The following is a 23,465-nucleotide window of genomic DNA, read 5'->3' on the forward strand; positions in this document are numbered from 1 at the left end:
TGGATGAATGTGTTTCACATACATGCACATTTTTCTCTGCACAAGGTTTTTGTTTTTTAGTTTTGCTCGTAGCCTAATAAGTAACATAAGTTTCAATCGTAATTTTATTCATTACTTTATCAATATTGATTTACAAAGGTTTTAAACACAGGAATGTATGATGACTGATGGTGATGAATGTTTTAAACACAGGAATGTATGATGACTGATGGTGATGAATGTTTTCACAATGTTGTCTTGATGAAATGTTTGATGAAAATATTTACACAGTAGCAGACAAAAAATGCATGTAAAGAATTAAGATGGAATTTAAAACATCATTTCTATAAGACACATTAGAATATAAGGTTCTTGGTTCTCTGTCCTGGTTTATAACAGAAAGAGATAAAAATAGGGGAAAAAAACATAAAATCAATTACGTAAAGGTTTACCGTAAGAATGTACATTTTGTTCGATTTTATAATCTTAATGTGAAATACGAATTTAACTGACAATACTTTTTAGAGAAACATGGTGAATTTATGGAAACTTAAGATTTTATCAGCTGTCACTAATTAAACACCGCAAACACAAAGCATGAGGAAAATATCCCCTTCCGTCTTACGTTTTAAATGTGATGTGAATAACATTAAAATTTTTATGCACTAAAAGTACAAATAAATTGCAATTTTAACCACTTTCAAATTAAGAAATAATTTCTCTTTTCATACATCAGTTATTCAAATTTCAGAAATTTTGAAATATAAATGTTAAAAGTTCAATAAAGAGCACTGCTTGCTTTGGGTTTGCCATACATCACTTGGAACACATTCTTTGCTGACTTGAAAACAAATCAATAGTGTCTTCAAATCATTTCTCAGAAAGATGGAAATTATTTCCCACAGTACAATTACTTTGGGAAATGTGAACACCTTCAATAATTTGCATTTGAAATAATGCAAACTATACACATCTATCATCTGTTATATATATTACCAAAGATTTATCACATGCAATGGAAGATTGGCACAAAAATGGAATTCAATGAATAAATATGGCAGTAATTTTCTACATATCTCGACACTGTATCACAGATTGACCATGTGGATGACTGGACGTGACATCACATGACTGGACGTAACATCACATGACTGGCACCCATTCCTCGTCTGTTTGGTGCAAACCTGGAATAACCGACGCTCTGGTCAATCCAAAGAATTTCTGCGGAGTCAGGTCTTTACTTGTTGCTGTAAATTTCCATCCCATGTGAAATGCACACCTCCTACACTGGACTATGGTCCAAGCATAACTGGAAATAACGATTGTAAGATATTCTCATCGTTACAAAACTTTCATACCACACAACAATATAACTTTCATTTACAAGTAAATTGCATACCAGTAATTTGTACAAACTCCATGGATAGCAAGTAGGACTTCTAATGAATGTGTTTTTCAAAAGACAGCATATCAGATACATGCGCAAATATTCTGATATTTAAAACATTTTATTACTAGATAGTTTTCACATTAATTTTGTACACAGCCACCAATTATTTTCCTGTTTTAACAACATCCGATACTGTGAACATTCATTCCTGCTTACTTTCAGTTTCATGTCTGCATCCAATTAAAAACGGATGAAGTTTTTTGTCTATATCCAAAACTATCAAATTTTCATGACATGCAACTAGACACAACAAAATGGCCACTTTCTTACCCAGGAAACCAACTGTGTTCCTTGGTAGGCCCGCCAACAAGTTGCAGGTTCTGGGCCTTGTAGAGAGTCATGGTCTCGTGGACATATCCCTGGGGGTTAACATAGGCCCCTAGCGGCCCTTCCACCGAGAGACTGAAGACATCATTCTTGCTGGCTATGTTTGTATTGCACTCCTTACAGCAAAGGGATGAACACTACATAACAAACACCAATAGTGAAATGTAAGAAATAGCCACTACAATATCACCACCCTATACAAAATGGAATACACAAACACCTACACAAATTAGAAACAAAAAAAAGGCCTATGGACCACATCGCTCACCTGAGTCACCTTGGCCCATATCCGAGGACTTTCCATATATATTTGCACGTTAAACCTTAGTCCCTATTGTGGCCCCAACCTAACCCTGGAGGCCATGATTTTTAGCTAACTTGAATCTGCACTATGTCGGAAAGCTTTCATCTAAATCTCAGCTCTTCTGGCTCAGTGGTTCTTCAGAAAAAGATTTTTAAAGATTTTCCCTATATTTATGAATGTAAAACTTTGATCCCCTAATGTGGCCCCAACCTATCCCCAGGGGCCATGATTTGAACAAACTTGAATCTGTACTATGTCAGGAAGCTTTCATGTAAATCTCAGCTCTTCTGGCCCAGTGGTTCTTAAGAAGATTTTTAAATGACCCCGCCCTAATTTTGCATTTTTATGATTATCTCCCCTTTGAAGGGGGCATGGCCCTTCATTTGATCAAACTTGAAAGCCCTTCACCCACAGATGCTTTGTGCCAAGTTCAGTTGAAATTGACCCAATGGTTCTGGACAAGAAGATGAAAATGTGGAAAGTTTACAACGCAGACAACGGACAAAATTTTAATCAGAAAAGCTCACTAAAGCCTTCGGCTCAGGTGAGCAAAAAACTTTCATAAATTTAATATAACTTTCAATGGCTAAAACTTCCAATATTCTGAAGTGTACTTTTACAGTACAGTTTAAAGTCCCCTTTCTTTTAAACAAAACTGGAAAAGAATTCTCCCAAACATGCTGCTCCACTGGAAAACCTTGGTAAATTTTTAACGTTAAGATTGAATCTAAATTTAATCAGACCAAACGTCTAATGGACTGATGTTTTTAGATTGAAAAACATTTTCATGATCACAAAACATTTCACAAGTTCTGATTGATCAACACTGTATACAGGGAAATATTCGCCCCCGCCCTCATTGTCAGTGGGCAAATTTAAGTCTGAGCGAAACTGTTTTCTCTGTTTAACATAACTGTATCTAGGTGAATTTAAAACCGGGTGAAACTGTCTGCAAATGTAGAAGGGAGAAAATAACTTGAAACAAAAATTGGAACATAACGTAAGCTATTTACAAACCATTTCAATCATTTGATATCCAACAAGTTTGTTACCATTCCAGTAAATTTTGAAAATTTACAGGACATATGTCCTACAGATTTTTTGACCAGTTTCAGGAACTCTGATGGGAGAAGACCATTCTTCTTTCCATCTCCTTGCAGCACGGTCTATCAATCCCTTGCTTTTGTACAACAAAGAGAGATGAACAGACTGCCTACCTTTCGCACAATGCTGAGGGAAAACCTAAGTCTCTGGACAGCATTGTCTATGCCCAGGAGATTGAGTCGCAGATCGTCGTCCAATGGTAAGTTCTGTATCACCCAATAGGACAGCGCCACTACGTTACTGGGGAGCTTCTCAGGTTTGTAGGATGAGTTCCACTTAAGTAATTCTTTCTTTGCACTCTGCACCACTGCTTCCTGAGTGGAAAATACAGTAAATTTCAAAGAACACAGTTCACTTAGTTTTATGCGACTGGAATTCTGACAGCTTGTGAAGGCATATCAATAACAGAAGTGTTTTATAGTGATTTACTTTTAATTTAGCGACAAGTCCTGACTATGAACAACTATTTTCAGCAATGCTGGAGTTATTCAATTGTCATATCATGCTTATGCATTATTATTGGTTAAAATATTGAAAATATTGTTAAAATTCTTTGATGACTTTGGAAAAAGTATAAAACAAAAAGGCAATATAATTAGAAAATTTCTCTCGAATTTTTTAAATTTACAATGACCTTGATCTATGACCTGAAGAACCAGAATGCCAGAGACTGAAATCTGGAAAGTGCCAAGAACATTGTTCTAGGTGCACTCAAGCATGACTGCATGTTTTTTGTTTGTTTTTTATGTTTTCTGCCACACTCAACAATTTTTCAGTTATATGGTGGCGCCCAGTTTTTATTGGTGGAAGAGAGAACCCAGATACAATGTACCTGAGAAGAGACCACCGACCTTCCGAAAGTAAACTGGGAAACTTTCTCACTTACCGGCACGAGTGGGATTCGAACCTGCGCCGACAGAGGTGAGAGGCTGTATGATTTTGAGCGCAATGCTCTAACCACTTGGCCACGGAGGCCCCCATGACTGCATGCGATATATACTACAGATCTCTATACAGAATTAATTCACCAACACTCATATTCACACGAATACAATTTTTCAAACATGATGACATTTTCAATTGAGACTAGGTCTTTTCCCAGCAGACACGTACCGGATCATACATCTTGTACACCCAGGGGGGCCACCATGTCATGTAGGCCGCAGAAAAACGATTCACCTTAAAAAAAAAAACAAGTTTCATAAAATTCTGCAAATTGTAATCCTCCAATCAAGATACATTGCATACATTCAAATCTGTGACTCGTGAATTCTATGTTGCAAACCGTAATGATTCTTATCATAATCAACTTCAAATCCTGACAACTTTTCAATTTCTTCAGTTTTCTCATTTTACCACCAATATTTCTGACTGGATTACCTGTGGGGTTTTGAACATGGCGACACTTGTGAGTATATTCCCCTGTCTATCTACGGCTGTCTTATTGATCACTCCCTGGTTCACTGGGTTACAACAGAACTTACAGTGAGAGGCCGGCCGGATATCCTTCAGAGCGTCTATCAGAGTCTTCTCCTGGAGAATCTGCACCGTGCAGACTAAAATCCTGAAATGGAGGCAGTGTTAGTTTTATTTTCAAAACTTCCTTTTCTTTTATCGTCTTTCTGAACGTTTACTTCTAAGTTAGAAAGACTGTTGTGAAGCCGCCATTTTCTCACAAACAGTTGTCGAAGTTTACAAATCACTGTCAGACATTTGGTCTGACAGAGCTAACGGTTCTGTCGCATCGGATAAAGTTCAGTCAGACCGGATAAAGTTCTGTCAGACCGGATAAAGTTCTGTCAGATCTGATAAAGTTCTATCAGACCAGATGCATGTACCTTGTATTGCATAGAAAGAATGAAGAAAAAAAGAACTGCACCAAAATGGCTATTATTGTTTTAACAGCAATGCACCCACTCATATCCAGCCAAACACGGTCAGTTGTCCAACCATCTTGGAACTCACAAACACCACGGAAGCCTTCGTAATTCTTTAAGTGGTCCGTGTTAATCATTTTTTCTTTTCTTACGAAGTTGTGTTTATTTTATGTTCTGTCAGGAATTTCACTTATATGGAGACGTCACCAGCTGTAGGTGAAACACCACAAATTTAGACCTATGTTTTGTACTCTGACTCAAGGTCGTAGTAGTGAGGGTTCTTTAAGGCCAATTAAAATTAATTGATAGATTATCATCCCCGCCCACCCCTCAAAAAAGGACCCCCTCCCCCTGATTTTTTATTATTTTAGCAAAAATTACGATTTCAAACAAACTTGCTTCCCAGTGACATGAGTGAATGCATGATTAAAGTAACAGAATGTTGGTTTTGTATCTTCTACAAAGAATTCTTTGAATGTTAGCTTGATTAACACTTTGTGTGATGCCTTCTGTCATTTTTTTTTCTCAGGGAAATTAAAAATGAAGTCCTCCCAACCGCCCCATATTTTTTTGTGACCCCGGATTGATAATGTACAAATTAAGTTGAATTGGTCTAACATGTTAACACCTGCCACAACATGGAAAGTCATATCCTAAAGACCTGTGACTCTCACTGCTAAATGCCGAGTGTTTGGAGAGGATATATTACTTCTAAGGTTTGAAGCGTCCATGGCACGAGCAGAACTTGAACCCACGACCTTGAACTGACTTTCCAGTTTCGAAGCAAATGTTCTACTACGACCGGTCTTTCCTTACTGGGTAGAATTTGATCAGCCACATGGCCATTTTGTTTGACTGACCTTCACCTGCGGATCCCGAACCCGAACTCTAAAGTAATCGGAGCATGCCTGATATTTTCAAATGGTCACTTGGACCAATGTTTTCTAGCAAGTTATAAGTCCAGAGAGTTTTTAACCGGCCTTTGCCAACAGGACTGACAGTTTTCGACAATTCTGAAACATGACTAAGATAAGTCGGAGAGTCTATGCTATTCAGAATGACTTACTGATAGGGTTAGATCGGAATGATCTACTACAATGGATGTTCGCCAAGAAAAATAGACTGACGATTAGGTAAAGAAAACAAATATATACGGTCCGAGTTGGAATTTACTTTTTAATATTCAATATTCATCAAACTTAACACAATTATTATAATAATCACATTACCTACCGAAAAAAATCACTTGCCCCATTCGGGCACGTGTGTATTGAGTTTTACTTGTCCAAACTGGGTTTTCACTTGCCTCTGGCAATCGGACAACCATTAATGTCGTCGATTTCTTGTTGATGTGTATTATCTTATTAAACGCATCTTACTCAATGTGGTGTAATATTGTCAATCATAAATTTTCAACAGATTCCACAAGCAATGAATTTGTCGTTCAAGGAAATGGCTGATAACCCACAATTTTCAAGTTCAATGAAAATGGTCTGCAGAATTTCTTATATTTTTTACATAGCTTTTAATTTCGTTATCTGTAGACCATAAAAAACACAGAGATAGAGGGGAGACTCATTTTGACACCCCCCCCCCCCCCCCCCCCCCAGAAGTCTCCGACTAGGAGACATATAGAGCAGATTTTATTACCATACCCTGTCGCTGTTCTCCTAGACTCCAAGACCTTGAATCTCTGGCGACCTTTGGCCTTCACCCTAATGGAAGCCAATCCTGTCCTGTCATCCGTTTCATCTTTGACGGAGAATATTTCAGCTGTGGTGCCTACTGTTGCAATGATGTGACCCCCGTCTTCTCTAGAATATCTATAAATTCAATAGATCTTTAATTCTTCTCTAGAATATCTATAAATTCAATAGGTCTTTCATTCTTCTCTAGAATATCTATAAATTCAAAAGATCTTTAATTCTTCTCTAGAATATCTATAAATTCAATAGATTTTTCATTCTTCTCTAGAATATCTATAAATTCAATAGGTCTTTTATTCTTCTCTAGAATATCTATAAATTCAATAGATTTTTCATTCTTCGAGCTAGAATATCTACAAATTCAATAGATTCATAGTTTAACTGTTTCCTACATGAATTCCTACAGACGAATGAAACAGCAATTAACCTTTCAACACCACCCCCACCCATTTCCTTTTTGCAGTATTATTCATGAAGCTGGATTAATATCTCTTCCCATTCGCAGCACTAATGAGCCTATATATTTGAAGAGACATTCAGACTACAGCTAGGACTCAATTTCATAGAAGGAAATATCAATTTGTCATAAATTAAAACGACTCAGTCGTTAAAGAGAATGATTCACGATTTACCCCAAAATTTTCTTTTTCACTTTTAATGATCAAAATCTACTAATGTGTTTAAAAGAGTTCACATAAAAATTAAGGTTATACATTATCACAGAAGCTCAATTTAGAGAGTTTATTATTTGTTTTGTAAACAAAGATTGCTGTATGTTATTGTTAACGAAGTTTTTAAAAGAAATGGATATCGATCTAAGTTTATTATATCTTTCGCATTTCAAGCATTTTGGGGTAAAAAGTGTCATCTAAATGTTAAAATTTGTGACTAGGCAAAATTAAGATGCTTTATATTACAAAATCAATATTTCACTTGTTTGTTTCTACACATAAAGACTCGAGTCTTTCTTTACATAACATAGATTTAAGTCTAAAATTTTAAGGTCCCTACACAGTTAACATGGACAATACATGCAATAGGTCTTTAAAAATGCAGTACCCTAATTATGAGTGCTAAGTTCAAAGCTACAACCTCCTATCATAGTAATTACAATCATGTTAATTTGCAAGCTACAATTTATCTAAAGTTACGATTCTGAAACCTGTAAGCTACGATGCCGAATGTGTTGTCTTTATCCATGACCCCCTTCAGCATAGCGACAGTGTGTTGGTGGAACAAGTGAAGAGGAATTGTCTGCCCGGGGACCAGCACCATCCCGGGGAGTTGTATGACTGGTATAGTAAGTGTGGCATCCTCTTCATAAAATGTACGACCTCTGACATCTTCCAAGTCATCCCCCAGATACTAAAACAAATATACCATCTACTATTCATTTCATACCGCAACAAATACATACCATTCTACTATTCATTTCATACTGCAACAAATGTACAATTCACAAGGCTCAACATTAACTTTTTTTCCTATACATGTCCATTCGGACAAGGGACAAAGATATTTACTTGTCCGAACTTCCAACTTCACTTGTCCGAAAAAATTTCCAAAAAGATCTAATATTGTCAACTTGAAAACTGTATTTAATTTACTGAAGATATAATCCATTTTCATACCTGCTTGATTGATTTTTTATCTTATTCTCTTGATAAAAACAACAAACACATAAAACAAAATTTTATCTAGACTTCCTGTCTTGAATCAATGACTTCGTAAGATCCATGGATGATTGTAAGTAGTACTCAATATGTGAACACTGATCCCGATCGAGTGTGACTCGGCTAGTTTACATAGCCATTCATATCGGGATTGAAGTTCATTTTTGATGCATTACTTCTGACTCTGAACTACCGATAAACTTTTCACTAAATTGTTTGGAGACTTCTTTACATAAAAAAGCACTTGTCCAATACGTAAGTTCCGAGTTACCCAAAAGTTATTTCCCTTCGTCGAACTCTTTCGCATTTTATGACATAAGGTGGGTACACAATGTATACATTATTTAGTAGACTGGCATTGTACATAACGATTACGTACGATTAATGTAATAAAAGCGTAACTTTTGTTTATATCAATCACTGGTATGCATATTCTGGCCATATCAAGCATAATTTGTTTGAATATAAGATCATCAAATTGGCTATTGAATCATTATTCGTTTCCTCTTCTACATGAGTGACGCTTTTATCAAAGAAAGATGGCAATTAACAATATTTGTTTGAGCCATTATCCAATACTCATAAACTCACTAAAGTTGCCTTTTCCCTGAGATAGGATGGTCTCAAACTCTGGATATCATCTTTTAAGAAATAATACAACGATAGTAATTAGCAAATGTACCCACTGTCATAATATTTTACGTAATAATTTACGGAAGAGTTCGACAAAGGGAAATGACTCTTGGAGAACTCGGAACTTCCGTATTGGACAAGTGCCCATCAATATTCACTTGTCCAAAATGTTTTTCCACTGGTAAAGGACAAGCGGACAAACGTTAATGTTGACCCTGAATTCTAGTATTCATTTCATACTACAACAAATTTAGTACCATTCATTTAATACTGCAACAAATGTACATTTTAATATTCATTTCATACTACAACAAATTTAGTACCATTCTACTATTCATTCAATACAGCAACAAATATACCGTCTACTATTCATTTATGTTCTAACAGTGTAACATTGCAGTTACTGTGAAATTGGGCTGTCATACCTAATGCCAATTCAACTTAATTGATAGAATATCATCCCCGCCCGCCCCTCAAAAATTGGCCCGCCCCAAATTTTTTTATTTTGCGAAACTTCCGATTTCCGAAATATTTTCATGTCCGACACCGGTATTTACACTTTTTGTTTACATTTCCGGTATAGGAACGTGAAAAGCCACGTGAAGAAAATAGAAATTGGTACCATATACGTTTTACATCTGTATGGTTTTCTTAATTTCTCACGTTCTTACAGACGTAAATCTTGATGAAGTTAGGTATATTTCTGTTATATCCTTAAATTAAAGCTTAACCTGGAATTAGTGTATGAAAATAGCATAGATTGATATCCATCTGCCATTAAATGATGCAGATCTGTTGAAAAAAAAAAACTCGTTTGTCTTTAATATTTTTCTCAGAAAATAAAAATAAAAAAAATAAAATCCTCCCATCCGCCCCATACTTTTTGCTGACCCTGGATGATAATCTACTAATTAAGTTGAATTGGCCTAATAGCAAAATATGAATTGGTCAGATAATTTCTAAATCAATCTATTTTCTTTTCTACTTGTTATTTTTTTTATGTCCTGTTTGAAAAACTTTTCATTCATCTGTACTTTCGATTTAATACCGGTAGTGAAAATTTTAGTTAACTCGTACAACGTTTCAGACTAAGAAAATTACGATGTCAGCGGTCTATTTTTTTGGCAAGTGAATTGGGAAATTTTAGTCTCAAAATTGGGAAAAATCAACGGTTTTGGACATTGGGAATGGTACCATTTATCGGTACCAGTTATAAGAAAAAAGTGGCCCAAGGGCCACATCGCTAACCTGAGTTACCTTGGCCCATATCTGAAGACTTTCCATATTTGCATCTAAAACCTTAGTCCGTATTGTTGACATACCCTACCCATGGAGGCCATGATTTTTCCAAACTTGAATCTGTACTATGTCAGGAAGCTTTCATGTAAATCTCAGCTTCTCTGGCCCATTGGTTCTTCAGAGGACGATTTTTAAAGGTTTTTTTCTATTTATTCACAATTTCCCATGTAAAACTTTGATCCCCTATTGTGGCCCCAAACTACGCCCGAGGGCCATGATTTGAACAAACAAACTTGAATCTGCACTATGTCAGGAAGCTTCTATATAAATTTCAGCTATTCTGGCTCATTGGTTCTTGAGAAGATTTTTAAAGATTTTCCCTATATATTTCTCTGTAAAACTTTGATCCCCTATTGTGGCCCCAATCTACCCTGGGAGGCCATGATTTGAACAAACTTAAATCTGCACTATGTCAGGAAGCTTTCATGAAAATTTCAGCTCCTCTGGCCCAGTGGTTCTTGAGAAGATTTTTAAATGACCCCACCCTATTTTTGTGATTATCTCCCCTTTGAAGGGGGCATATTAATTGGCGCTTCATTTGAACAAACATGAAAGCCCTTTAACTAAGGATGCTTTTGGCCAAGTTTGGTTATAATTGGCCCAGTGGTTCTTGAGAAGAAGATGAAAATGTGAAAAGTTTACAACAACGCCAACAGACAAATTTTGATCAGAAAAGCTCACTTAATCCTTCGGCTCAGGTGAGCTAAAAACCGCTGTCTATCGTGGCAATGTTTACTGTGGGACCTCCGCTTTTAAGATTATAAAGACAGACCTATGTCGACTGAACATGTTTAATGGATACTTGACAAATTAAGAGTCACCACCTACATTGAACATATCATACGTTGGATTGCGAATCAAATCCAGGCCTTCTGATTTAGAAATAATCATCCTTTCCATTAGGCTTTCTTAACTAGTGATTCGGCCCAATGAACACCTTCCATTACAGCAATTCATGAGAAATATGAAAAGAATACCGCAGTGTGATGCATTTTTGAACACAACAAACCTTACATGCACCGTTGATAACTCCAGCATTCCCTCAACGTCCACTATTAGGTGAAAATGTTAAAAAGCCAACTTACCGAGTGTGAAACAGGCAGCGACTGATCAAATGGGATGGTATCTCTTCTTGTCACCCGGCTGCCATCTTCAGCAGTAACATTCTCTTCGTCCTCATTATCTTCACTATCACTTGTAGAATCTGAAAGTGTTGTATGATCATGGTTAAAAATTTAAACATGTTTTTTGTTTGCATGGGTTAAATATACTTGTACTCCCTTGGGGATCGGGGTTAAAATAAGTCCTCAGTTTCCCTTTCTTGTCGAAGAAGGCGACTAAATGGGGCGGTCCTTTGAACGAGACCACAAAACCGAGGTCCTGTGTCACAGCAGGTGTGGCACGATAAAGATCCCTCCCTGCTCAAACAGGACTCGTGCTACCCATCGCATTGATATGTCGCATTTTGCAATTTTTCAGAAATTTTTTTAATTCTAGCTGTTTGCATCCAAACAGCCTCAGGCTGTTTTACCTGTGTAGATACCCTAGAACAATAAGACTTAGGGGCGTCTTGTTTATTTAGCAGTTTGATCAAAACAAAGGGTTGATCCTCTATGTGCAGGTAGGTGTGAATGAAATGAACTTTGCACGTTGCCTACAGTACATATCGTAATATACTGGGGAGATAACCCGAGTCATTACTGGGGAGCTACCTGTTTTGTACTGGATGGAATAAAAAGCGTGTGATTGTGCACACAAACTAGTCAATGGAAGATACTTTCGTGTTAATAAAAATATATACAATTTAATTTGTCGGTTCATCACAGTACAAAAGCGATTTCATCTAGAAAGTTAAACTAGAATGTTCAGCTACATTTTCTAATCCATTTGACAGTAGTATAGTGTATAAATAGAGGAATGTTGGGAAACTGTATTATTCTTTAGGCCTTTGGTTTGATCTATTTAGAAAATGGCCATGAGGAAACACAAAACTGTAGGTTCTTCAGAAATTGCTATGCTGTCATCTTTTGACTTCACATCCATCTTAAGCCATTTAAAATTTGTTGCAGACTTCATGAAGTCCCTTCTCCTCTACATGATGAGATTCATCAAAGGACCACCTTGTCATTCTGGATTCAAGATGAAAACTGGATTCTTCAGTGAAAATGTGATCATGTGTTATGTATTACAGTAATTAATTTTCAGTAACTTTGTCATCGGTGACTTTTTCTAGACTGCAAATTTAATGAGTAGTACATGTCATTTACACTACTAAAATGATTAATAAACATTTAGAAACTCATTTCTTGTCTTTATTTAATATAGCCAGTTTATATGCTATGAAATACTCTTTTCTGGTATGAAATAGAATTGAGTCAACTTAGCCAAAAACAATATTTAGAAATAAAACCATGATTGTGCTGCAATATGTCATCAGACTGACTAAAAAGCAATCTGCTGAAATATAATCAATTTTCACAATATCATAATAATCATAGTGATTAGTGATGAAAGCTAAACAAAGCTCAGTTGTATACATTGTGTAAGAATAATCAGAGATATATGTTGTATATGCCTCTTGAATAATATACATGAAATATAGATCTACAGTAAATGTGTATGAGTCGATGCATGCCCGCCAGGTTGCGACACAAAATTTTGGTCCAGTGTGAGCCCTGTCACAGTGTTTTCGTTAGGAACCGGCTGCCGGCCGAATTGACCGCCTCAGACAACTAAGTTGCCGGTTCAAATCGTGTTTGAAAAAAAAAATTATTGCATCTTTTTTTTTAACTTAAGTTAATTATTATTCTCATCGAAATAACCAGTACTTATTAGTTAAAATAGACTGTGTTTACTAGTTAAATATAGACGGTGCATATCACTTCCTCGTTGTTGAAAGCAGTACGTATCGCGGATTTTCATTGGTTGCGAATATCGTGTATAATCTATGAAGGATTTTCATTGGCTGTAAATTCCGAGTCGATGTTGCGTTTTGAATGAACGGGAATCTTCCCAAATGTACCACGCTGACCCACAACACTGATAAAAAATTTAAAAGATGAACGTGAAGAACTGGTGATGAAAAGAACAGTTAAAGACTCTTTTCAAATCCAAAGCAAGCAAACGAAGCGATCTAAAGGTTAAAAATAAAATTAATTCCCACTTATTTTGCAAGGTTATTCGTTTAATTAAGTTTACTGTTTACCTGTAGCATGATTGATTGCAGATTTTTTGAAGACTGTCATGTGTTTCTAAATATGCCGCCAGAATACAGGATTTTGCGTTCCTGATTTTCAAAATTTTCTGGGACTTAATTGATCACGATTCATTTTTATTTGAAAACAAACTTTTTATTATAGATCTGAATTTGAATGCTGATGACTGAATGTCATATTTTATGCACTTTGCTGAAATACCTGAAAAAAAGATATATAATTTCACATATTTTAAACAATAAATTTACCCTCAGAATGCAGGATTTTGCGTCCTGATTTTCAAAATTATCAGGGGGGCAACCCCCCCCCAATTTTTTGGGCCTCCTCAAATCCTTTATAGGCCTGTTCAATGAAAAGGAAGTGAAAACCCTGCTGTCAAAGACCATAAGCGCCGAGCATAGTAGTCTTCAAAATTCAGCGGTAGCCCAATGACCGTAGCTAGTAAAATCGGAATCGGGCTACCAAAATTATTAACGTGCATGCCCAGGGTGGGCCAGTACATATTTCCGGCGGAGATTATGATTTTGCTATTAGAGTGTGATTCCTGGTAGGAAGTCGGTGAAACAACCAGTTCTTACAGAGGAAGAGAAAGTTGGCGCTAAGAAGTACAAGGAAACAAAGCGACAAAGAAAAATTATCAACGTGTTTGGCAAAAGAACTGCCCCTGGCTTGAATACGATGGTCTCGTATTTTGCACCTGGTGCAGAAAGGAAAGCATTGCAAATTGTGAGTTCTTGTTCGGCTCAGATAATTCAGAATTGATTCATCACGTGAGCACGAAAATAGCGTATACATTTTACTCCAAAATAAAAAACCACAAACGGCCGCATCAGACATTCAGAATGTATGATTATTAGTTAACAACCCTAGTTTTTACTTTTTTTTTAGGATGAGAGTGGTGATGAAGACTAGGAAAATTGGAGGATTCCGAATAATCTGACTGAAATGTCTTAAACTTGTACTTTTTAATAAATATGTTCAAACTTGAAAATTCAAATCATGTTGAATCATTTTTGCATAGCATTTGGGCTAGTAAAATTTTATTTGGGCTACCAAATTTTTTTCACACTTACTTGCCATATGGGCTTGTGGTAAAAATCATAAAGCGCGAACACTGGTATAGACCAAAATTTTGCAGCCCTTCACCAGCAGTAGTGATGGGCAATCTATAATCTCAATGTATTAAAGATACAAGAGATAGACTCATTTATTTGACTGCCGAATGCCGTTGTTGTTACCGTCCTTCATATCTCCTGCCATTTTGTTTGCCTATTTCTGATCGGGTTTGACATACAGAAAATAAAATTTGAACAAAGTTGAAGTGATTTTCGGATTTTGTTTGGTCAATGATGTCGGCGACTTTTATTTTGTAATCGATTAGTAGCATCGGAGGTCTCTGAACGACCAAGAATCGTTTCATCACTAACCAGCAGTGGCGACGTCTGCATATGAGTGAAATATTTTTGATATAAATTCGTACTCTGTGACCTCCTTTTTTGGCTGCCAGTGGAAAAGATGAAGCCCTGTCAAATCAATGCACGCAAGATTGTATCAAATAAGAGATGAGATGGGTTTTAAGTTGAAGAGACTTGTAGTATGACATCTCCCTGACCCGCCGCTCTCCAAAATTCCTTAGGTAATGCTGCAATTATTGGAAAATGTGCCCCGAAACGGGGACTGTTTGTTAACAAATTTTGTTTCATACAGGTATTTTATCATACCGGTAGAAGACCAATCTCTAAAGCTTACAAAAAGCGTGAAACGATTACATGAATCGAAAGAGGGATGAGATAGACTGGGAATTCACACATTTCAGAGAAATTATTGCCACCAAAAAAAAATTACTTTAAAAAAAGGGGGTGGGGGGTGGTGGTAGTAATACTCATACTTCAGGTGCCTGTGGAAAGGATTACATAAATTTAAAGAGAGATGAGATTGACAGGGAATCCACTGTGAAACATTTTGGAGAAATTATCGCCGCAAAAAAATATCAAAAACAAAAGGAGTGGGGGTGAGTAGTATTCATACTTCAGGTGTCTGTCACTGTGTACAAAAGTACATGCGAACTCCACCTAATCATTCCCGATTCCAAAGTTAAAGCATAACGCCTCACGAAAAACGGCACAAAGACCTACAAATTTCGTAAAATTTACTCAACTGTGAAAAAACTTAAACTTGATTTGTAAACAAACAGTACAACACGTACCAAATAATCACAAATTGGTGGGGGGGGGGGATACGAAAATCTAAGTTGTGTTAGAAGGACAGACGGACGGAGATAGTCGAAACTGTCGTCCCGTTCCGTTATACCGAAAGAAAACTAAAAACCAAAACATTTTAAGCGTTAACTATGCATTGTAGACATACTCTAGAAAGAAAGTCTAGGCTACAGTAAACAAGTACAACTGGAATAAATGCAATGTCAGACGCCGTATTTTCCTGGAAATAAGGAAAAAACAAAACAACCACATATCCTTGGAGTTTAGTATCATACTGCACGCACCTTGTTCTATCACTCCAATGCCTAAAAGCGGCAACAAGTCATCATCCATTTCGCGCTTCTCCTCAGAATTTCGAGATATCTTTCGGAACTCCGTGGTGACTTTGAAGAATCCAAATGCTGTACAAAAATTTAGCACGTGACAGGAGTGACCCAATCAGAATTAACGTCGTGTCTTTCCCAAGAATACTGCACTTCCGCTACTAAATATAACAATATTTCACGATTCACCTGTCAGAATACCGAAAAGGAAATTGAGACTGAGAGGTAGGTACTGAAAAAGCTTGTCATCTGTTGTATGATTTTTTAAGATTAATATCCAGGCAAAAATAGTATGTTCTGTTGTTCCTCTTGTCTCTTGTTTGATCCTTGACCAGTTGACCTACATGTTGGATGGACATCATAATTTAAAATTATTCAGCAGCTCATTGCTGCATTGATAGTGTTACTCTGTACATTTTCTATGTTTGTGAGTAGAACTCGGACCTTTGCCAACGTTATTTTCATTTTTTTCTCAAGAAAAATGTGATGCAATGATCATTATTTAACATTTAACAGCTGTTTTATTTACATATCAATATTTAAATGAATAATGTGTGTTGTTGTTTGTCATTCACTTTAATTAAAGCATCACATGAACGGTTGATTATTAATGGAATTTTTTATGATTCATTTTTTTTCCCTTTACGACAGGAGATCCTGACAATGAAGTGCGAGAATCTTGTCTTGCTGACAGCTCTGTGTGGCATTTGGACAGTGAACATTTCCCTAGCCAAGAAAGACTTTTACGAGATTCTGGGTGTGAAGAAAAATGCCACTGAGAAGCAAATCAAGCGAGCTTTTAGGAAGCTTGCCGTACAATATCATCCTGACAAAAACAAGGAGAAAGATGCCCAGGCCAAATTTCTAGAAATAGCAAAAGGTGAGACTTAAGATTCTTATAGTATATAGCTAAAAAAGTCAGAGCTTGTCGGTTATTGTGTGCATTTATTCATAACTTCACAGTTTTCCATGTAGATGTAGTGACTTGTTTTTCTTTAACTTAAATTTATTGTAAGTACTGTAAAACATAAGCCCCCCCCCCCCCCCCCCCCCCCCCCCCAACCATTTGGGAATGGTACCCAGGGTTCGAAATTACCTCATGTCCGTAAGTCAGAGACTAGTAAAAAACGTGTCGGACTAGTAAACTCTCTATAGCACTAGTACGGACTAGTGAGAATCCGGAAATCAATCTTGGATTGGTTAAGATTTTAGCAAGATTTGTCCGAGTCTCTTAGATGGTTGAACTTATGGTCGATTACTTGCATGGTTAAGTGTTTGTGTGACTATGACATCCTTCCAAACACATGGAGTGCGTTCGAGACCGCCGTTCTTCGAACAAGCACAAATTCCTGCCAATTCCGAACTCACGAGAACGGGTTCGAGGTGCAAGAGCTGCAAGTAGTGTGATCTAAGAACAAGGAATTTGGTGCGCACATGTTCTCGTCATTCGCGACTCTAACACAGGAGTTTGTAACACTATAGCTCATGGCTTATTCAATCGAGTGAATTTTATTGACTTTATTGATAAAATTTCTAACTGAGTCTTGTGACTCTAAGAACTGAGCACGAAAACAACGGAAACGTCGATCTCAAACGCACTTATGGACGGTTATAAAAGGATTAACTTGGAGTTTACAGTATGCTTCTGAAGATCTTGAATGCAAAATAAAGTATGGTGGTCTTTTTCTTCTGTAGGTGTCAGAAACGGAATTGCAACTGTGATTTGTTTGGTTTGATTAAATACTATTGAATAAAATGAAGATCATTTAATATGATATACTGGACGGACTAGTGAAATGCTTTATGGACTAGTGAACATCAATAGTGACTAGTCCGTACGGACTAGTGCTTGAAAAAGTTAATTTCGAACCCTGATGGTACCCATTACCATTATTCAAGGGGGGGGGGGGGGGGGGGGTGATTGCATGAAAATAGTACAAATTGGGAATTTTCTATAAGATCAACTCATTATGAACATGCACCATTTTTTATGTTTACTTTGAAAGTGAAGAAATTAAATAACTTGTACGACATTTCATACAAATTGAATTACATACATGTATAAACTTCAAATCATGATGGCTTAGCCTAGCGCTGGCTTTTACACAATACTATTTGCCAATGTTTCAAACCACCTCTCCACTTGCCAATTGATACAAAATATAAATCACATAAGTGTTTTTCCCCCTGTATAACTGGTTCTGATATCGCTTATCAGAACCAGTTATACAGGGGGAAAAACACTTATGTGATTTATATTTTGTATCAATTGGCAAGTGGAGAGGTGGTTTGAAACATTGGCAAATAGTATTGTGTAAAATGAAGTAGTCACCCAGATTGGACCTGATCATATATCACTTGCCATGGTTTGCATGTTTGACGTAGGTCGTTCACACATCACCAGTGACATGATTGCTCACTTAAGGGGCAGATACTTGTCTTTCCCTCCTCTGAAATATTGGCACCTCTACAGTTAGCAATGCTCCACGATGGTGTTAAGGGGTAGCTGGGTCATTTAGATTTGTTTCCCTTTGAGCCACAATTACTCACCTGGAGATGCCAGCAACCTGATTGTTGACCCAATATATAATCACTACCTTAAGGACTGATTACAATTGTTGTTGCTTTAAATGAATGATAAGCTAAGGCCACGAACTGTCACCAGAAAAGCTGGGACTCATTACAATTTACATTGCTGAACATGCATGATTAATGTTCACCACTCTCATCAGGGAAACTTCCCATGGGGATCTGGGTTAGAATAGGTCCTCAATACCCCTTGTTTGTCATAAGAGGTACTACATGGAGCGGTCAGACTGCAGAACCGAGGTCCCGTGTCACTGCAGGTGTGGCACGATAAAGATCCCTCCCTGCTCAAAGGTCGTTAGCACTGAGCATAGACCTATATTTTGCAGCCCTCCAAATGAGTGAAATATTCTTGAGCGGGACGTTAAACAATTTACAATCAATCATTCATCAGGCAAACTACCTCTCAGATGTGATAGTACAAATTGCTTATAAATATACTGTTCGTTACACTGTAAACATGAAGGTGTGAATAACACCGCAATATACAGCAGCTGTCATGATGTTTTATCATGGTTAAATTATTTTCGAATTGATACATTTTTGTTATTTGTCGTAAATGAAATCATTAAATAAAGGTGTCACATGTGTGTCCTTTCAGAACAGATGGGTGTTTATTTGAACTTTGAAATTAAACAATATCTGGTCTGATAATATGCACAAGTCAGCATTTTCAGTTCAGAGGATGAAGTTACTCTTACTGTATGCATACTGCATGTAGGTCCTATTCTTCTAAAAGCATACATTCTGTAATAGTTTTTATATCCACATGTACATGCTATTTAAATTTCTGAGTCTTTAATTTATCTCAACCAAAAACAGAAGTATGGTATCTGATTATCACAAAGAAAATGTTGTAGACTGTTTTGAAATAAACATATTTTGAACTGAGAATGGTATTGAGCAGTGATTTTTTAAGGCCCATTTTGGGTCCGAATTTCGGCCCTTTCCCCTTCTAAAAATTGTCATTTTCCCCCCAATTCAGCTTGCATTTTCCCCAATAATAAAACTACGAAAGGAAAATGTATATAAAAAAATAAACATTCGATGTGAATTATATTCATAAGACTTAACAAAGAGTTATGGGAATGATGATTTGGATAGAATAGTTGAAAATTTTATAAGGTTAAAGAAAATTAGATGTGTAAAATAAAAATAATAATGTTTGATATGATTTTAAAACTTATTTATGATAAAATTGATTTTTCCCAACTTGACTGAAATGTTGACAATTTTTCCCAATTCGAAAGCCACAGGACCCTTGTAAAAAATGTAGAAAAATCACTGATGAGCGAATGCCAAAGATTTTGTCTGTAGACTATTAGTGGATTGTATGCATGTGTTGCAAGAAAAGCATGTCAATATTAAAAAAAAATTGGTAGTTCCATAAATTTGTTTTAATTACATAATTTTTGGAAGCAGGATGCATAACAAAAACTTGCTTGCCTATTGGAAGATTTATTCCTATATAAAACTTTGAACCCTTATTGGACCCCACCCTGACCCCTGGGGTCTACTTTCCCAACACCCACGACTACAAAATATTGAATCAGGCAAGTAAAATTCTATCTTAAAGTAGCCTCATGGGTTAAAAAAATTCAGAAAGGTTTGTTAGCATATAATGCGCATATATGTGGCTGTGATATGCTTAGCATTTTGTTGCTCTAAAAAAAACTGATTATGTGCAAGTATCACATATATATGGTTAATTTAAGTCTGAAGCAGTTATTTGTAAACATATAATAATGAGTATGAACTTCACAGAGGTCAAACAAGTGCTGGTTTTATATTCAACAGTGATCTATTTCAGTTGCTGAGTAATGATCTGTTTGTATCTAGAAATATGTAGCATTGAAATAATCATGTTTTTCAATCCATTTTTCAGCCTATGAAACCCTAAGTGACTCTGAGAAGAGAAAGCATTATGATAGATTTGGTGATGAATCGGACAATGCACAGGGAGGAGGAGGAGGAGGTGGTGGCCATCCATTCACCTTCAACATGAATGACTTTTTCCGTGGATTTGACGAAGCATCCAGTGCACACCAACAGGGACATCATCAGCACCAGGAGGGATTCACGTTCCACTTTGGAGGAGGCAATGGTGGCAGAGACAACTCCAGATTTTTTAATTTTGACGATTTATTCGAAGACGATGATGATGAGGATGATGGCTTCTTTTCCTTTGGAGACAGTCATTTCGGCCATCATGAAATGAGATTCCCTTTTGATGATGAGGAGGATATCTTTGGACACACAGGTCACAATCATTATGACAGAGCCCATAACCACAATCACCATGCCCACCACACCCACCACAGAAACCTGCACAATAACATTCACCAAAACATGCATGGCAATTTTGGTAAAATGCGAATGCAATCCTCTGGCTTTCACAGTTCAGGTAACTGTCTCTGCTTGCTGATCTCTCAGCCTTTAGCAAGTTCTAACACAGCATGTCAGATCCTAAACTAATTAATGATATTTTTTAAATCTGTTAAAGGCTAGTCTCTATATTATTTCTGGTATTTGAAGGTTTTTACATGGTTTTGATTTACTTTTTTCTGCACGATTGCTAGTCTGCAACATGATCTACATTTTCTTTAGTTAATCATTTAACAAACTGCACCAATACCCAATACACATAACACACAATCCCAAATTCCCTCCAGTGTAAAAAAAATTTCATCTGATGCAGAATGACTAGGATTAGTAGGTTTCAGCATATTTCATCATAAAATAAAACTGGTGGGAAGAAGAAGGTCCCCACAGATTTTAAGGTCATTGTCTTTTTGAAAGATGCCCCCACTTTCTAGTAGCTTTGTTAGCAGACATACACTAATTTATATTTCATACTGGGTACTATAACTGTATTTATTTATTATAAATTTTGATTTTCAGGAGGAAGAACTTGTAGAACGGTGACACAAAGGATCGGAAACATGGTAACTACCCACACAGAGTGTTCATAAACCGATCCTCAGCGATCGTCTCCCTTTTCTGTGATATTGTGCTTGACCATGTGGTGCTTGGATCATTCATGAGCAGGTGATTATTATTATGACACAGTGTTTCACACAGATCCAAGACTTGGTATAGAGGTGGATCGTGTGAGGTGGCTGCCATTGTCTGATCTTCCGACTCAAGAATAATTTTGATTAATTTTTATTATGTTGACACAAGGAAGTTCAACGTAAACGTTAATGCATGAGTGTTGTTTTAAGGAATTGACTATAATTGTAAAATTGACACATAGCATAAATCAACACACAGATATCTTAGTGTATTTTTGTTTGATTTTTAGCCATTCTAATAGAAATAGTGAAATTTGAATTGTGAGTGATTTTTTCACTTGTTGATATTTTTGTAAGAATTTTAAATAGTGCATTGAGCAGATAATGCTCTTGCTGTTGAACACTAACAATTCTCTCAACATTTTTCATGTATACTGTACATTTCAAATGAAGATTACAAATGCACAAGAACTTTGTAATTTGACATTGTGTTAAATATGATATTTGACTGATTAATGTACATGTTTATAAATGTAACACAACCTTAATGACTGAAATGATTACAATATTCTAGTCAATACTTTTAATATTTAAAGTAAATATCATTCATATATATATATATACATTTAACATCACAAGACATAAGGCTGTAAAGTCCAGCTACATTAACAATTACATTTATTTACATTAAACTACAAAACTGATCAAGGAGATCTTATTAAGACTTGGTTAACTTTGCTGTTGAAACTGATTTCATTTGTAACAAGTATTTCAGCGTCATCTGTGTATTGTTTTTCTTGATTATGAGCATAGGTTATTGTGTATTGATGCTTTAATTTGAAACCAAACAGGTTCATGTTGATGTTATCAAGTCTAACATAACAAAGCAAATCTCTCAAGCATAATGATAATATAATATAGCATACAATAAACTGAAGATTGTCCATGCAGTCTTCAATTTTCTATGTATAAGTAGAATTAACTGAAGATGGCTTGTCTAGCAGTCTTCACTTTATATACATAGAATTAACTGAAGATGGCCTGTGAGCTGTTTTTTGTTTTCTTAATATACATTCTGTAACATTTTTTTTTAATATTTTAGCAGGCTATATGTATAAATCCCCATGCACTGTTCTGTACTAATGTTTTGTATACAAGTGTGTGTTTTGTTTCCTGTTTGAATAGAAATTATATCTGATTTCCACTATTGATTCAGGGATTTGCTTTGTAAATGTTAAATGGCATAAAAGATGCACAAAAACCAACCCATGTTAATGATATATTTGTGGAGATGTAACTGAGGAATTTGGCATGGATGACGGTTTAGGCCACAATAAGTCATTGTATTGACAAGCTTTAACCAAATCTACAAGTGTCACTCAAGACTTGGAAAATCCCTAGAAGCATTTCCTCTCTTCCCCCAAAATTTATTTTCTTATATATTTATTGTAAATTACGAAACGGTGTCGAATTTTGTGCGTCTTTGATGCAGAACATGAGGTGAACAAGTGAGTTGTTATTCGTTATTACTTTGTTGACTAAAATGCCCATTGTCTTTCAATTATGGGAAATAAAGTTTGTGCTCAACAAGTTCATGTGATGTTGATTTATTTTTGTTTGTGTATTGTCACTTGGGTGAAGACAAGAATTAATTTACGTGTATGTGTGTTAATGTGCCAGCGCATGCATTTAAGTACTCGACAGATAAAACTGTAAAGAGCCTACAAATGTATTTCATTTCAAATTTTGATTGGAA

General features: G+C 36.2%; 2 protein-coding genes across 4 annotated transcripts; one reads left to right on the plus strand and one right to left on the minus strand.

Annotated features, from left to right (window-relative positions):
- Positions 1 to 90: 90 nt before the first annotated feature.
- On the minus strand, positions 91 to 16,583 carry LOC125654709 (protein cereblon-like). Its single transcript, XM_048884746.2, has 9 exons — positions 16,071 to 16,583; positions 11,438 to 11,556; positions 7,910 to 8,112; positions 6,697 to 6,864; positions 4,545 to 4,728; positions 4,278 to 4,343; positions 3,278 to 3,478; positions 1,700 to 1,893; positions 91 to 1,288 (listed from the first exon to the last, which is right to left on the minus strand). Exons 1-9 carry the CDS (start codon positions 16,117 to 16,119, stop codon positions 1,123 to 1,125), a joined length of 1,350 nt encoding a protein of 449 aa, XP_048740703.2. The 5' UTR covers positions 16,120 to 16,583; the 3' UTR covers positions 91 to 1,122.
- Positions 16,208 to 23,304, plus strand: LOC125654708 (dnaJ homolog subfamily B member 9-like). 3 transcript variants are annotated; one of them, XM_048884745.2, is made up of 4 exons: positions 16,208 to 16,334; positions 16,761 to 16,989; positions 20,581 to 21,099; positions 21,597 to 23,304. In XM_048884745.2, the coding sequence occupies exons 2-4, from the start codon at positions 16,773 to 16,775 to the stop codon at positions 21,665 to 21,667; spliced, it is 807 nt and encodes a 268-aa protein (XP_048740702.2). In that variant the 5' UTR covers positions 16,208 to 16,334; positions 16,761 to 16,772; the 3' UTR covers positions 21,668 to 23,304. The 3 variants fall into 3 exon arrangements, with proteins under 3 accessions (XP_048740702.2, XP_055999341.1, XP_055999340.1); XM_056143366.1 differs by having other exon boundaries at positions 20,581 to 20,955; XM_056143365.1 differs by having other exon boundaries at positions 16,244 to 16,334; positions 20,581 to 21,060.
- Positions 23,305 to 23,465: the final 161 nt, after the last annotated feature.

Source organism: Ostrea edulis, chromosome 7 (assembly GCF_947568905.1).
Source record: "Ostrea edulis chromosome 7, xbOstEdul1.1, whole genome shotgun sequence".
Taxonomy (NCBI): domain Eukaryota; kingdom Metazoa; phylum Mollusca; class Bivalvia; order Ostreida; family Ostreidae; genus Ostrea; species Ostrea edulis.

Bases quoted from the DNA above. Each gene is read 5' to 3' on its own strand.
- LOC125654709 (XM_048884746.2), bottom strand. From the start codon at position 16,119: ATGGATGATGACTTGTTGCCGCTTTTAGGCATTGGAGTGATAGAACAA. The intron at 8,113-11,437 runs GTAAGTTGGCTT...TATTTGTTTTAG, and splicing joins CGCTGCCTGTTTCACACTCG to TATCTGGGGGATGACTTGGA. The intron at 6,865-7,909 runs GTTTCAGAATCG...TTGAATTTATAG, and splicing joins TTCGGCATCGTAGCTTACAG to ATATTCTAGAGAAGACGGGG.
- LOC125654708 (XM_048884745.2), top strand. From the start codon at position 16,773: ATGAAGTGCGAGAATCTTGTCTTGCTGACAGCTCTGTGTGGCATTTGG. The intron at 16,990-20,580 runs GTGAGACTTAAG...TCCATTTTTCAG, and splicing joins ATTTCTAGAAATAGCAAAAG to CCTATGAAACCCTAAGTGAC. The intron at 21,100-21,596 runs GTAACTGTCTCT...TTTGATTTTCAG, and splicing joins CTCTGGCTTTCACAGTTCAG to GAGGAAGAACTTGTAGAACG.